The following is a 16102-nucleotide window of genomic DNA, read 5'->3' as shown; positions in this document are numbered from 1 at the left end:
GACTGAACCCTGGGTTCTGGGGGTGTGACGCCACTAAGAGACTGAACCCTGGGTTCTGGGGGGTGTGACGCCACTAAGAGACTGAACCCTGGGTTCTGGGGGGTGTGACGCCACTAAGAGACTGAACCCTGGGTTCTGGGGGTGTGACGCCACTAAGAGACTGAACCCTGGGTTCTGGGGGTGTGACGCCACTAAGAGACTGAACCCTGGGTTCTGGGGGTGTGACGCCACTAAGAGACTGAACCCTTGGTTCTGGGGGTGTGACGCCACTAAGAGACTGAACCCTTGGTTCTGGGGGTGTGACGCCACTAACACTTACGAGTGCTTGGTGTGAACCTCACAGTCAAAGAACGTGAAGTTGGCCGACACAAAGTCAAGTTCCATGATCACCACCGATAATCTCATTGTGATGTGGTCTGTAATGAAAATAAAACACAATCAAATCAACATGATTATATGGTTTTCATTTTTTATTTATTATTGAATTATATTCTCTGCAGGCCGGTGATCATTTGATACAGAGTGGTGGTCGCCAGTATAAATCTCCCCAACAACATGGCTACCACTTTCATTGACATTTATTATATCAAGTGTGCTTTATGTTGGGTACTGCTGTGGAAAATTAATACAGAAATACGACAGACGTAACTTCCAATTTCTTTTTTCCTGTGACATAATTCTCAGATGCAATATCAAATCTGAGTCATTCTCCATTAAATTATCATTAATCAAGGCAAATATTGCTGATAGTGATCAATGCTATGCATTAAGTCATTTGTGTTACAAATATCACGGCAGGCATCTCTGATATGTGAATTCTCTAGTGAATGAAATCTCGCTGCCGAGAGAGGTCGCGGAGAAATGACCTCTCGCAGCCCCAACATGATGCGTCATCATTGCAGATCCTACTGAATACACTCGGACTTGTCTAGATAGCTTCATTAAGCACCAAAAGATAAAAGCACTGTCATAAGGAACAGTTTATAAGAAAACTCTTGGAATGCTATCAAGTTAAAACAACACAACTGATACCGGTATCATAGACATTTTAAACTCAAATATTGTACATTTAATCTAACATATACTGTGTTCATCACTTAATAATTCCTCCGGTAAAATCTTTGTATAAACACATTTTCTCTCAGCTCCTATCATTAATGATAAGCATAAAAAGAGCCGATTGACAACAGAGCTATCAGCATGTTGGAATTCAAAGCCCTCTAAGCCAATTAATGAACCAATCAAAGGGCTGACATCTGTAATCAATGAGCTGTCAGAGGGAGACAGGCCCATACATCAGACGGGGGACATACCTGTTCCTGTAGGAAACGGAGGCAGTTCATTAGGCACCGGAGTGTCACATTTCACCACGTTGGGACTGGTTCTGTTGGCTGCAGTTTCAATTGTCTTCCCATAGCCATGGAAAGCACATTTGTAAGTTCCCATGTAGGTTGGGAGGTTGGATATATTTAACGTCAACTAAAACAAAAGGAAAAGTAATGTCACAGTTTATCTCCCATCCCTCCATCCCCATCCCCCCATAAAAAAAGAAAACAAAAATATATCCCCTCCCCATTTCATCTTCCTGCAAATTTTCTATCAATCAGAGAAAATTTGGGCTGGTTCTTACTGTGGTAGTTTTTGCCAGTTTGTTGTCCTTCTGTATTTTGTCCGGGTATACATGGGTGATTTTGGTACAGGTTTCCCCATTGTACCCCATCCACTTCAGGGGCGAGTTGTACTCCAAACACTCCTGGGCCAGGGTACACCTACAACGGAAGCCAGGAAAGTAAGACTAAGACAGAGACCAAAATATAATTGTGATAATGATGTCACAAAACTCTAAATTATCAACTCGGGAGCCTTAATTTGTCATAACATCTGCCATTTTGATTGGCCGAAAATAACACCGACAACTGATACATCAAGCACAATTATTGAAGTGTTTCTGATGAAATGACATGAAATTTAGACTTAATTTGTGTCCAAAAAAAAGTATATGCCTGATTTAATGACATGCTATCCTAGCAGTCAACTGTGCTAAAACAAAAGTACCGGTGGATTAAAAAAAATTTCAAATGAGAGAATTTTACATCACAATCTTTAATTGTAATAGTGTTTTCCTTCACATACAAGATTCCATGCCAACTGAAATTTTTATTAATAGTTAATCTGTAATTCTGAAACATGATAGCTTGGAAAAAAGATAGTGTCAACCTTTATGCCTGGAAATACAGTAAGTACACTTAACATATATCGACTTCATGCATCTTTTAGCATACAAAAAAGTTTCAACGGTGGTAGCTATTTTAATGTGGGGGCCTTGATACATCAGACTTCAATGAAAAGTTTTCCTGCATTTCTACATCCAGAACCGACATGTATCTCAAATTACACACCAACAATTATGATTTTGTAACATTCCCTGGTATTTCCCAAAGTCTTGTAATGCCAGGCTAATAAAAACCACCCCCAGACAATGCAGATCTTAGGAATAGTTTTCACTGCATGAAATCTACAGAAGCCATCTGTGACCAGGCTACAAAGCTTGTCAGAAATCACAAGTCGTGGCGGGCTCTGCTCTGTGTCACTCAGACCCAGGAAGCTCCCACTGAATGCCTGCCATTGTTCTCTTATTTATGGAGCATCTTTGTGGGATGAGGGGGCTAATCATAGAAGCTGTACAACTTATTTCAATTTTTTTCTCTTTGTAATCAGTAATCTGTCTTTATTTCCATGGCAACTGTTTCAAAGCAGCATGACATTAATAGATTCGGCACTCAAATATGTTTTGACAGATATCACACGTTCTGGAGATCTCTGTCTGTATTCTAAAGCCTGCCCAGACCCAGGCAAACTTGCTAATTGAGAGGCCTTAGCCAGTGAGGACACCAGACCAATCCTACCCCGTCCCACACTAAAACAAAAGTTCTCCTTCTCAGCCCCTGTTTAGTAATTAGAGCCTAATGAATCCTCAGACGGATGGCAGTTATCTTAATGACCTTATCTGTGTTTTCCTGCTTTAATACTTGGGAGGTTGAGCAATGTAAACAGTTCACATCAGATGACTGAAGGGCTCAGCACAGAGCTTTGTAAAAGTGCATTATCAACAGTGTGAATGCCAATAATTGGCAAACAAGAGGTAAATGATGCATGGCTCGGCAAACATGTCATATGGTACTGCACATCTAGAAACCAGCAGCTGAGGTTAAGTTACTGAGATAAGTCAATAGTATGGGCTGTTACGTGAAAAAAAAAATATACATATATACATATGTGTGAAAATGAATTTTTGATCATATTAGAGAATGACAGACACCTTTAGGTCTTGGGCATTAAACATGATGGGAGCAATGTCCCTGACCTATTGTGATAAACAATGGTCTAGCCTTCCAGTCAGCTGTGCTGTACTGATGAACTTGACATTTAGTGGCAGCAATGAATCAAACAATGGGGATTATCCTCAGAAACTCTATAGGCCTAGAATCTATATTGGATGAACTTTGATGGCTTTAAAACACTTTGCCAGCTGTCTGTATCTATCTGACAGCCCCACGCATTGTCTGGCCATGATTAGCAGATAGTGGCTGGATATACACACTACGTTGGGATTTTCTGATTATTTAACTATGGTTCTTGACATTATATTATTATAATAATTGTTACAATTAGAAATTAAGAGGACACTTATAAGAAAATGACAATAGCGGAAATTTAATCACTATATAATTATCATACAAGGAAAAACACAATAACAAAATTACTTAATGTCCTGATGAAACAATCACAAGTGTCAAGCGTTTATAAAGTTGATATATATGACCTTTTTTAGATTTGATAAATAATACAATAAAAAATCCAGCTAAAAAAACCTCTTTACCTATATATAAACTCCTTCACACCTCCCCCACCCCCAACCAAAACTTCCAACATTTTCCACAGATCTTTAAGTACACAATAGTAATGGGGAAAAAATATATATAAAGTATTTGATCATTTTATTCTTTTTGATTTTATTTTAATTAAGTTTAAAACTGACACACTTTCAACAAAGAAAAAAACACCTTATATTACCCTCCCCAAATATTCAAATGCTTTTACTGACTTTTTTTTTTCTTTACAAATTTTTTGCAACTTAAAGTCAGACACGACCTATCATTTATTTTATTCAATTTTCCCCCATCTCCGCAATGTGAAAATTTCCACTATTGTAATTCAAAAATTATATTTTCATGTTATACCAGTATAATATTTTTCTATTTTGATTTATAATTTACCATATATAGACTCAAAAAATATCCTGATACTGCACCCTGAATTTTGGGCATTAACTGTGTGCAGTTTAAATGCAAACAAAGAAGAAATAATCTATCAAGGAAAATTATCTAAAACTGAGGAACATTGCGTGTGTCAGTAATAATAAGCAATCAATCATCAAGTTTGTGTTTTCCAATTAAAAATTGATAACCGATTACAATTTTTAACTGATTGCCGATCACAAGTCTCTAAGCAACCCCTTATTTGACTATGAATGTGGTCTTACTTGTTCGCCAGTGAGCACCATCCACAATACGTGTCGTTGGCCCCTTTACATTCCTCACACGTCGTGTACTGACTGCAGTTCTGGACCACCATCTTCACTAACTGTGAAATAAAAATCAGAAACTTTGAGTGACACCTAGAAATAACTAAAATGAATGGACACCCAAAAAAATCATCACAGACTGTTTTACAACATTCATATATATATGTGTGTGTGAATTGAGAAATTTTTCTGTGGTCTGACCGAAAATTTTGTTTGCCTTGGGTGTTGGGGGGGAGGGGGGTTCCAAGGTCTATTTCTGGACCTCCCCCCCCCCCCCCAATCATCTCCTCTAAATCGGCTCATGACAAACCAGTGTATAATTTGGCTAGTCACATACAATAACACTATATTCTAAGAATGCTACCTGGGTATTCCATCAATTACTTAAAACTCTACATAATTTCTGTTCAGTAAGTGGCTATTATCATTTACTACATATTGACATAGACATAATTTTTTTTATCCTGACATTTCCATCAACATGTGAGCAACATGTGAGCTGTTATTGCACTCACTCTATCCAATCACAGCCCCTTGTTTCAGCTTTGCCTACTCTCATCACATACAAATTGAACATTACCATGTAAATTGTCTGCTAATGCTCCCCACAGCAATCAGCTTTTCATTTCAGCTTCTTAACCAGTATCAAGCTCTTTCAAAACAACTTTTAAAAACCCCTCATATTAGCTTTAAATGTCAAGGCTGTTTTGAATATGCTGAATTTATCAAGTATTGAGGAAATAAATAATATCTAATATATTTTTGGAATGGCTTTTCATCTTGATGGCGAAAATAAAAAATAAATCAAGTCAAAATGAAATCATGAAAAAGCCCATCTTTCACAAGATAACTTTTTTTATATGATGGTAATCTACTCTCTCCCATTCTGCCTACAATAATTGGTGGCATGAACTACACAAACAGAGCATTAAATGACAGTACCACTGATATTGCAGTCTCCTCACATTTCAGCCATGACCATGAAGAAAATCTATACAAGGTTAACATCTTAAACTGATCTAGATTAATATCCTAATTCCAAAATCACTACCAGATATTGTATTTCAGATAAAATCTAAAATTCTTTGGAATATCATTTAATTTTTTTTTGGGGGGGGGGGGGGGGGCAGTTGAAATATTACTGGCTTGTGGGTATACAATGTAAGGGAAAAGATGTTCTTTTTAGGCAATAAGGCATAAAAAAACCCCATTCTTAATCTTATACACGTGCCAAAAATAGAGGGGGATGTTAATTTAATAAGCAATTGGTAAACACAAAATCAAAGAACATTCATCAACCATGAAAATGATGATTCTATGGCAAATTCATGTATGGCTAATGATTAAACACTAAATCTGTTGACAAAAGTCTTCATCCCTAGATGATGCCAAGCAATAAATATCTTTATTTCCCTTTATGCAACTGATCCAATTCAATCAAAGTGACTGAACCAATATCTTTTTCCATTTTAAGCTAACATTTTATGAAATCAAACTCTAATTTAAATAAAAACATTGTTTATCAAAACATTTTAAAGTGTTTGTTGCAAATAAATCATGGGACAAAACATGTAGTGTTTTGATATTTTTTCAAACTATATAGTCCAAAAGCCTTTTCAAGCAACCTAATGTAAAAGGTAAGGTTAGGGAAAAACAATTATATACAGAATGATGGCCTGATTCCACTGTATTGCCTAGCTTACCTTATTTGGAGTCAAGACATAGAGATGTCGCTCATCCTCATCAAAGAACATGTCTTTTAGGATGGGAAATCCCGGATCTACCGCAACATCATCATATTCATTCGCAATGGCACTAGACTCGATTGAAACCTACAATACATCAATTGCATAAAAGTTAAAAGTCTAGAACAGCTATCTTATTTCATACTAGTCATATTGCACATCCCTGCCCCAGTAACTAATCAATTCTGCCATTTATATAACTAAAAGCGGAAACCTATCCTCAATTTATCCTTCCCTTCAATGAATTTTTTTTTTTTTTAATGTCAAGAAATGTGCAAGATGCTGGAAATTATTTTCAATAACAGAATATTTCAACACTCTCTGCTCAAAGTACTGCGTTTTCCTTGCATTTTTAAACCTCAGTACTATATACCATGAGAAATATCCCATCTATTTGCTATTTTTATAAGACAGGTCTCGTGAACATCTTTCCTATCCCAGAGTGCTGCATGAGAAAAGTCAGGAAAGTGGTGTGTCTCACCTTCTTTATATGTCCGGTCCTGGTTCCGATGAATGCCACGGTGTAGCCGGCGTGCGTGGTGGTCACGATCAGGGAGGAGGCGCTGGTGTTAATCCCGATGGCCCGCGATGCTTTCACAGACTCTGGGCCGTTGATGGGAGTGTTGAAGTCATATTTCCCACAGTAATCATCATCAATGTCAAAAGGCTGAAAAAAAAACCCCAGAACATGTTTGAAAATTATCACTACAGGAATCTTCCTTCCTTTTTGTTTATTTCAATCAGTATTTCTTGAAATTCATTCAATTACAAAATGGAAAATATGAAAAATTATAATTGAAATCATAATTCTCTGGACAGAGAAATCATCAGGACAAAGATTTATTGCCTTGATAACACACAAAAACAAGCATGAAATCTGCATTAGAAATAATGAACAGAAGAAGAGAGGTACAGAAATGCAAAATTACATAACAGTATTCTTTTGATATTGGAATCTTGCTCCATCGCTTTTTGATTTAGCTGCATATCAACTACTTACTGTTGACTGGCAATTCCTGGGAGAGGAGATATGTTCAGGACCGGTTCTTCCTGTGCCCTTAAAACAGGTCTTGATGTTTAGAGTGAACACTTGTTTGACTTTCCGAATTGGATAGATACACATAGCGGATTCTTTATTGTTGTTGATGGGGTCATTTGGGTTTCCATGTCCAAACATTCCAAACAGGACATCCTCGTCTTTAGATATGCCAAGGGTAGCAGCTAGGTGCTTACCTGGTTTGCTTACTGTAGCGGCTTGTAATAAGTTGTACGTCTTCCCATTGAATTCACACTTTAGTTCCGCTTCTGCATAGGAATAAAAATGCTTATCAAAGAGACACACTCGTATCAACTTAGAAACAAAGTTTTCAGCCACAACGCTAGGCTTCTGGATGGTCCCCACGTAGCTAAAATTCCCAGAAGCGAATCCGTAGATGTATTGAATTGGAAAGGAATCCCTAGTTATGTCATCCACCATTGTGTTTGACTTGGTAGGTACATCCACATATGTGAAAGAAAAGTTCTCCGTATTTCTGCTGCTAAATGCGGGCACAAGGCCTCTGATGGCCCTCAGTCCAGTGTTGGTCCACGAGGCCCCCACGTACATGGCTGTGGATGGGGTAGTTCCATTTAGGCTTGGTCCCGGGGCCAGAAAAGCCACGGTGGAGGCCAATTTGTTGTTGGCCACCACTGGTTCTCTATGTCCAGACAAGTCACTATAACCGGGCAACAGTTCCAATGTGGTGATATTTCGCTTGCCACAGCTGCCCTGAAACAGACTTGTACAGATGATGATTTCATCCTGTTGCTGCCTCTTATTATTGTTAATGAGCAGGGCTTTAATGTAACTGTCGTACGGATTCTTGATACACTGGTCATTATCTAGATTGTAGCACATCGGATTGTCTAGTCTTGGTCCAATATTAATTTCAACCTCTTTTTCTAAATCATTCATATATATTCTATACAAGTAGTTTGTTCCACCAAGAATGATCGTATCGGGATCATATTTTGACATGGCTGTGAATCCATATTTGGGGTGGGGGTTTGGTAATTCCTTTGTTATAGAGGTTGCAGATGTATAAGGACCATTGTTATACACAATGATCAGCATTAACACTGTCATGCACATCACACCATCCATCTTGAAGGAGGGCTCTGGTCATTTACCTATGAAAAAAATTTTTACTATCAATATCACGGATATGCTTTTCTACACATTCTATTTTTATTTCTCATGCAGTAAATTATTGGATAGCAAACAAGACAGGTAAATCTCCAACAATCAATTTGACCATGAACTTTCGATTAAAATATCATCATCAACCACTGTGAGGTGTCCTTGGTCTGCCTTGTTAAAGCAATGACCTTGATATTTCTCTTGAACTTGTAGTAAATCTTCATATCAAATTAATTCTACCCGAATTGACATCAAATGACAACTGACAGATCTTTTTCTAATCAAATTTAAAAAATATTGCAATCACAACAAAAATCAGGAAAGACTGGGAAGTCATTATTAAAAAATGGTGGTTTGTTTTTTTAAGAAAGGCTTAATTTAATAAAAATCATTACAAAAGCACTGTCCTCCACTAATTAATCTGTGATGCGTCTTTCTCAATTTGATGTGAATATCAACCACTTGACTAACATTTTAAAGCAAACTCCACAGACAATTTACACCACACGACCCTTACCAATGCAGCACTTAGAAAACTCCGGAATAGGTCACCACCAGCACTTCCACTGCCACAGTCTTACGATCATCTCTTACACTAAGACATTCAATTTACATTTAAAACAACAAGGCTCAACTTCATACTTTATCCAAAGTAACAATATAGGGCAAAATTTCAAGACACCCTCTCTTTGGTTGCTGCTGAGTAAAATAGATACCAAGTTTTCTGACTCATTTTTAAGATTTATACATCAGACGTTATCACAAGTTTTGGTCCGACAGCAGTCTGATAATGGCTGCCGCTACTGGTCAGTGGGCTTAATTGACGAGAGTAGATCTCAATAAAAATTCAAAACTGCCAGATCCGTATCACAGTGACATATGCACAAAACACACCCACCAAAACACCTACATTATACATCTACATGCACATACTTACACAAACACTTAACTCTGAGACTTGTATGCCTTTAATATTCAACATATGTACTTCTCAACATTTTTATGTTGTTGCAAAACTGATAAGAAACAAAATCATGCAAGTTTGAGACTTACCATAGCCATTAAGAATGAAATAATGATCACGTAAAAAAGTATTTTTAAAATCTTACTTCAAAAGGTTGAATCTAAGAAACGAGGAAGAAGTTACAAGATGACCTTTGTTCGAGAACTTTTATCTGTACTTTGAAGTTTGCACTAACATCTTATTCATTTCCTGATTGTTCTTTGAGACAATGGCTACAGTGCTCACCATGTCAATATACAGTACTCATATCCCTCATATACAGTATAAACTTGACTTTAGCGAAGTCGTATGTACAAGAGGATTTCATTTACTTCGCTATATTCGTAATTCATTGTATCTGCATGCATACCAAATTTGTTATGAATTCGGTACATGCATCACTATCAATGTTGCTTATATATAAGCATAAAATAAAAAACTTTCTCTCAAAACCTAAGATAATCAGTTGAAAAATTGAAGGAATTTTGTGGATTAAATTATTTCAAACATTTGTGTCAATCAGTATTGTTCAGTTTTAAAATGATTTTAAAACAATTCACAGTAAAAAGTGTAAATTTCATTATTTTCTATGTTAACAGGGCTCAAAATCAGTTTGCTTATCCATACATTCATTATAACCGATTTCGTTACAGCCGTAAAAAAATTGTTGGGATTTGCTAAGAATCTTACCGGGGACTCCACAAAACTTTATCATATCTGAGATTTCGCTATATACCTGTGTGTACTTAACAAGTTTTGCTGTATCTTGCAGATAATTTAGGTAAAAAACACATCAATCATCAACAATCTTAAGAAGTAAATTAAAAAATCAAATTCTAAGTTAGCATTCTAAGTTCATGTCAATAAAACTGTAGTCAAGTAAAAGGGAAATTACAATAACAAGTATTAAGGGATGGTGAAGTCAAGGTCATTGGAAAGGTCGAGGTCAGAAAAAGATGACACAATTAAATTGCCAACAGCAATATAATACTTTTGACGTATATTAAACATATACGTATATGAATTTGAGGTGCATGAGGGGCACATAATACATGTAGCAGCCATACGTAGTATGCACTTGTCTGAAACTTTCTATGAATCAAGTACATGTATTAAATGCAAAAAATACAAGTACCATAGTCATACAACACCACAAATGCACATCAAAACAAGTGTAGGAGTTTCTAGTACGCTATACAAGACATACCCCCTCTCCATAAACCACGCTTGGTACATAACAATATAAGCATCCTAAGATTCGGAGGACAATTTCGACAATCCTAGTCACAACCACTCTCCAGATGAGCTAAAATGACTTGTCAAACATATCTGTATTAAGCTTGTTTTCTTGTTGATAACCCTAGAAAGGAAGCACTTACAGATTACTTATGTGTAGATGTAAGCAGAACTGAAAAGCTCTCATTATAGACAAGGTCAACTTAACTTTTACTGAGAGGGATCTCTCCTTGTTACAGGCCTTCAGGCAATCACACTCATTCATTGTTTCCCTTTCTATAAGCTCAATATTGTTGAATGGAGGAAGCTTACCAGAATGTATCCATTCCTATAAATGCAGCCCTCCTTTCAGCTTCAGAAGATAAGATTTACACGACTGATAACCCTCCACCAGTCTTTAGTTCTTGCATGTTTCTAATGTGGGCTCTTATATCTACTGATTTATTTTTTCTTCATATGTCACAGTACTTTAATCAAGCCAGCTCAATCATGCGTGAAAAATTAAGAAGAAAAAGATCTTTGTTTCATGTGCATTCCAGCCCATCCCCGAAGAAGCACTAAAAATAAATCTTAGAACCATTAAAGTTTAAATGTGAAGTAAAATTCATGGCAGAGCCAATACAACAAGAATCCCTCACAAAGATCTGTGGTAAGACTGCAATCGCTATCTGCTGAATACTCTGGGATCCTCTATTACACCAGATTTGGCATATCATAATTAATTTCAATGCACTGCAAGAATTTATCTCTGGGTTCTTCCATGGGGAGTAAAGATAAGTACTACTGTCAATAGCGAGCGTTTTTTTTCCCTTCATGGCAAATAAATGGCTTGTTATATTCCTGATAATGCTGGCAAAAATTAGTCAACGACAGGGAGATGGTTTTGGTGATCTGAGAGAGACAGACATGCCTGGTAGACAGCTAGGACATGCTCAAAGAATCTTTATCACTTATTTCATAGGAAGGCGACCACAGACATCTGTTTTGTTTTACAAGTCAGAAGAAACACATCCAAACATCACTAAGTACAATCCCATGGGTCCACTCCATGCATCAGATAGCAGAAATGATAATGGCACTAGGTTTCATAATATCTTGTGGGAATTTCAGCAAACACATTATTCTACATAGTTTAAAACAAAAAGTGGCGAATATTAGGAAAATACATTGCTATGAAACACATTTGCATCATGTGAGTAAGCTGCTAAAGATTTCAGTTTCAGAGTTCTAGAAATCCTTTGATGCATCATGCTGTCAAATGATACTTCGTTATTTTACATTAGGCTAGTCATGATAGTATCAACAGCACAACATGAAATAGAATCAAATAGGAAATTCTCCATCCATCTTGTTTTGAAAATTGAACTAACCTCACAAAATCTTCCGTCAATCATGTTTAGCATCACTTTGACATTGCTATATCATAGCATGTAGTTTATGGTACATCAACATTACAGTATCTCTTACATAACATACCATAAATCTCTTATACCCGATGTCTTGTGTCTTCAAAAAAGAACTCTAACCTTACACATCATACCATGTAATAACCGTAATGGAAATATCAGTAATCAAACATAGCTCTTGCATATCATACAGGAGTCTCTGAAAAATGTACAAATTACATTCCCCCCCCCTTCCTGGCCACATAAATGAAACTTTAATTAATAAATATATCATCAACTTCAGAGTTAATTCAGTTTAAGACAGTTGAGCCATGTAAGCAATCTGTCTCTTCTTATCAAAATTACTCCTACTGTGATTGTACAAATCTTTTTTTTTTTTTTTTTGGAAAACTGTAATAACGCATATCGTGCACAGGTACAATAAATGATTAAACAAACAAATCCATAGTGCTATAAAGATTATACATGTAAATACAATACATATATTTCCACATTCACTATTTATGTTTTAGATCAGCATGCAATATGTTCTATGTTTAGTCATAAAACCTTCAGTTTCAAGATGCAGTTATCTCATCAGGATCTTCAGAAGCAAACATGATTACATCATGATTATAAATAAAATTAAGTCTGTCATTGAAAACCATTTGCTGTGTTCACGTTTTTTTTATGCAAACCTGTCAGTGAGGATGATTAAATATTAGGAAAGTCTGGCCTTGGCTACATCCCTTAATGATTTTTGGAACAGTGCAAAATAAACAGGCTGATCACTTCAATTGAAAGTGACATGTCTGAGTTGTTTACTGCTACAAGATAATCAAATAATGTAATTTTATCTGCTCTCATTAATCCCTAATCTCATAGTCACATTCATTCCACTATTCGTTCATATCGAACATACGGTATATTTGTATCACAAAACAGCAAGGTGCAGGCCCCTCATCTCCATCTCTCTCTTTCTCTCCCTCCCCTCTCCCCCCAAGGCATATTAACTGTTTGTTTGTCAGCGATAAAATATCAAACAAACAGAAATTCAATTACTTGTTACGTGGAAGGTGATTAAATTCTAACGTAGTAAACCACATTACACTGCAGCATGAACTTATAAAAAGAGATGAAATTGTCTGACTTTGATTAATAAACTGCAGTGAGCTCATGTTCCAGCTCCATGATTTCACAATTTGATATTCTCTCTCTCTCTCTCTCTCTCTCTCTCTCTCTCTCTCTCTCTCTCTCTCTCTCTCTCTTAAAAGAACAATTTCCCATGTGTAAATTTCTTTAGAAAAATGACATAATACCTAAATGAAGTAATTCTTTTTAAAATGGGCATCTTATCTATTTTACATTCAAATATCATTTCAAATCTTTAATCAAATTCGATGAAAATGACAATTAATTCCATTATAAATTAACGCTGATAAATCGGTACATTCAAAGAGGTCTTTCGTGGAAAATAACAGTAGCCATAGATTCTTCATGTGCATGTATACATCTTAAATGCCCTAGAATTTCAAGGTTACTTCGACTAATTCCTTAACATGACATAATTTTTAAATACAATTGTACAAAAAATAAAAAATCATAATACTTACCTACATTATATTCCAGATATGAACAACACATCAAAGATCTTTTTACATAAAAATAATATCACACCTTGATTCTCTACTTTTCTGATGCATGCGCACTGCACCGGAAGTGTTATTCACCCACGGTAGCTCAAAGCTCTTGACCTGTGTATTTCGGCCCGCTTCAATGCAATATTCATTGTGACCGCTTAAACTTAATTTTTTGTTACTTTTGGGTTTTAAGTTTTAAAATTCATTTCGATTAGTTCTATTCAAAATGAGAGAGAGAGAGAATGGAAGAGGTTGAGATAGTTATTTCTCTCAGAGAGAGAGAGAGAGAGAGAGGAGAGAGAGAGAGAGAGAGAGCGCGAGAGTTAAGCTCTTTTCATTGGGATGGAGATGGACTTAATCATTTTAATTTTTTTATGCATTTTTTAAAATGGAAATTTTTAATCTCAATATAATATCCTTTCAGTCCATTCGGGTCGGGGAGAGATGTATTAAAATTCTCTTTAGAAGGGTGGACAGGCGACATGACCTTCGTCAATGGTTAATCACGGCAATGTATATATCCCCCTCTTTTTTATGTAACAAGAATGTAAGCACTCTGGCACTCATGAATCAACACTATAGTACTAGATAGATTTATGATACAGTCATTCGTTAACCTTCCGGGTATATATAATAACGAAACACTTTAATATTCAATACTTGACACATACACATGTAGTGTCATTGTGAAATTTGACTCTTTACATAATCTTTGAGAGGCAAGCACTTGGTTTTTTAGTGAGCACTCAGTATAAAATCAATCAAACACTATAAACATGATTGATTAGGCTGTAAACATATCCCAGATTCATTGGACACTTTCACATTTTGAGGAACCTTTCCTCTTATATACATGTATATACAAAAAGAATTTGACTGTAACTGTTCATATTTCTCTTTCAAGTTTGAAATCTTAACAGCATAGCGGTATAATATATAGTTTCGGTTAAAGTCATGATATAGTAAATGACAGGAACCTATATAAGTTTATGAAATTCAAGATATAAATTAGAAGCTTTAAGCCTTTAGAATTTAATGATGCTTTATAACACTATATAGCCTTGTTTGATAGGGTGTATAGGGCTTAAATTTTTGGTAAACACAATGAAACTGTTTTTAAACTGTCATTTTCTATAAAATATAAAGAAAATTTAGAAAAAATCTCGGAGTTTGGTCCATTTTTGTCTAATGAAATCTATCTAGTATGCCTATACAGTCTCTCCAAAACCAAAACACTACGGGAAAAAGAGAATTCAAATAGATTATGACGCCATAATGGTTCTAGCACCCGAAAGACACACTGGAATCATTACTAGATTCTGGATTTAAAACATTATCAAACCTTATGTTGCTTTCATGACTTTAAATGTTATGCAACTGGGCAATCCTTAAAATTTTTTTAAAAAATGGTTGTTTCACAATTTTAGTAGAGGGCCTCATGGACATCATAATCATGCATTTGGTTTTTAACAAATATATATGGTAGTAGAGAAGAAGATTTTCTAAGATTTAATACATTTTTACTATATGGCCATATTGGCCCCACCCTAGAGCCTGAACCCCTGACCCAGGGGTCATGAATCTCACAATTTTGGTAGAGGGCTTCATGTTCATTATAATCATGCATTTGGTTTTTAACAAATATATATGGTAGTAGAGAAGAAGATTTTCTAAGATTTAATACATTTTAACTAAATGGCCATATTGGCCCCACCCTAGAGCCTGAACCCCTGACCCAGGGGTCATGAATTTAACAATTTTTGTAGAGGGCTTCATGGACATCATAACTATGCAACCAGTTTGTCCTAACATGTGTGGGAACAGAGAAGATTTTTGAAAATTTGGTTTGTTTTTTTCATATTTGGCCCCACATGTGGCGCCCGATGGTGGTAGAGCCATGAATTTCACAATTTAGATTCCTCTTACCATAGAGATGCCTCCCACCAAAAATGGTAACAATCAGCCTTGTAGTTTTTAAGAAGAAGTTAAAAATGTAAATTGTTAACGCACGACGCACAACGCAAGACGCACGTCGCACGACGACGGACGAAAACGGATAGCAATAGGTCACCTGAGATTCTTAATTTTTTGTTTATAAAATTTCATCAGCGTGTGTTATTTCAATGAGGCGGGAGGCAATTCTAAACAAACAATAATTTTACTTTGGCCCTGGGATGTGCAACCGTTTGGTTCGAAATCCGTTATAGCTTTTACACTTTTTCCTTTCATCATGATATCAAAAAATGTTCAACAAATATTATTTCATGGGCAAAAAATGTACAATTTCAGGCACGTAGCATTGGAGGGGGGGGGGGGGCTTCCCCAAATT

The 16102-nt window shown here is 36.1% G+C and overlaps 1 protein-coding gene across 5 annotated transcripts in view; it reads right to left on the bottom strand.

The window, feature by feature from the left end:
- LOC105342542 (plexin-A4) overlaps positions 1–13897 on the bottom strand; it is a 31713-nt gene extending 17816 nt beyond the window's left edge. For 4 of the 5 annotated variants that reach the window (XM_066082118.1, XM_066082120.1, XM_066082121.1 and 1 more), the window contains exons 1-8: positions 13747–13897; positions 7331–8499; positions 6812–6997; positions 6289–6417; positions 4544–4644; positions 1631–1769; positions 1314–1479; positions 320–416 (exon numbers count right to left, since the gene is read on the bottom strand). In XM_066082118.1, the coding sequence (XP_065938190.1) occupies positions 320–416; positions 1314–1479; positions 1631–1769; positions 4544–4644; positions 6289–6417; positions 6812–6997; positions 7331–8473 (1961 nt within the window). In that variant the 5' untranslated portion in view covers positions 8474–8499; positions 13747–13897. Of the gene's footprint in view, positions 1–319; positions 417–1313; positions 1480–1630; positions 1770–4543; positions 4645–6288; positions 6418–6811; positions 6998–7330; positions 8500–11060; positions 11211–13746 lie in introns of those variants that run through there. The other variant, XM_066082119.1, reaches the window with a different exon arrangement.
- Positions 13898–16102: the final 2205 nt, after the last annotated feature.

Source organism: Magallana gigas, chromosome 4, assembly GCF_963853765.1.
Source record: "Magallana gigas chromosome 4, xbMagGiga1.1, whole genome shotgun sequence".
NCBI lineage: Eukaryota > Metazoa > Mollusca > Bivalvia > Ostreida > Ostreidae > Magallana > Magallana gigas.
The sequence above is the reverse complement of the archived record's forward strand: the minus strand, read 5'-3'. Positions and strand labels throughout refer to the sequence as shown.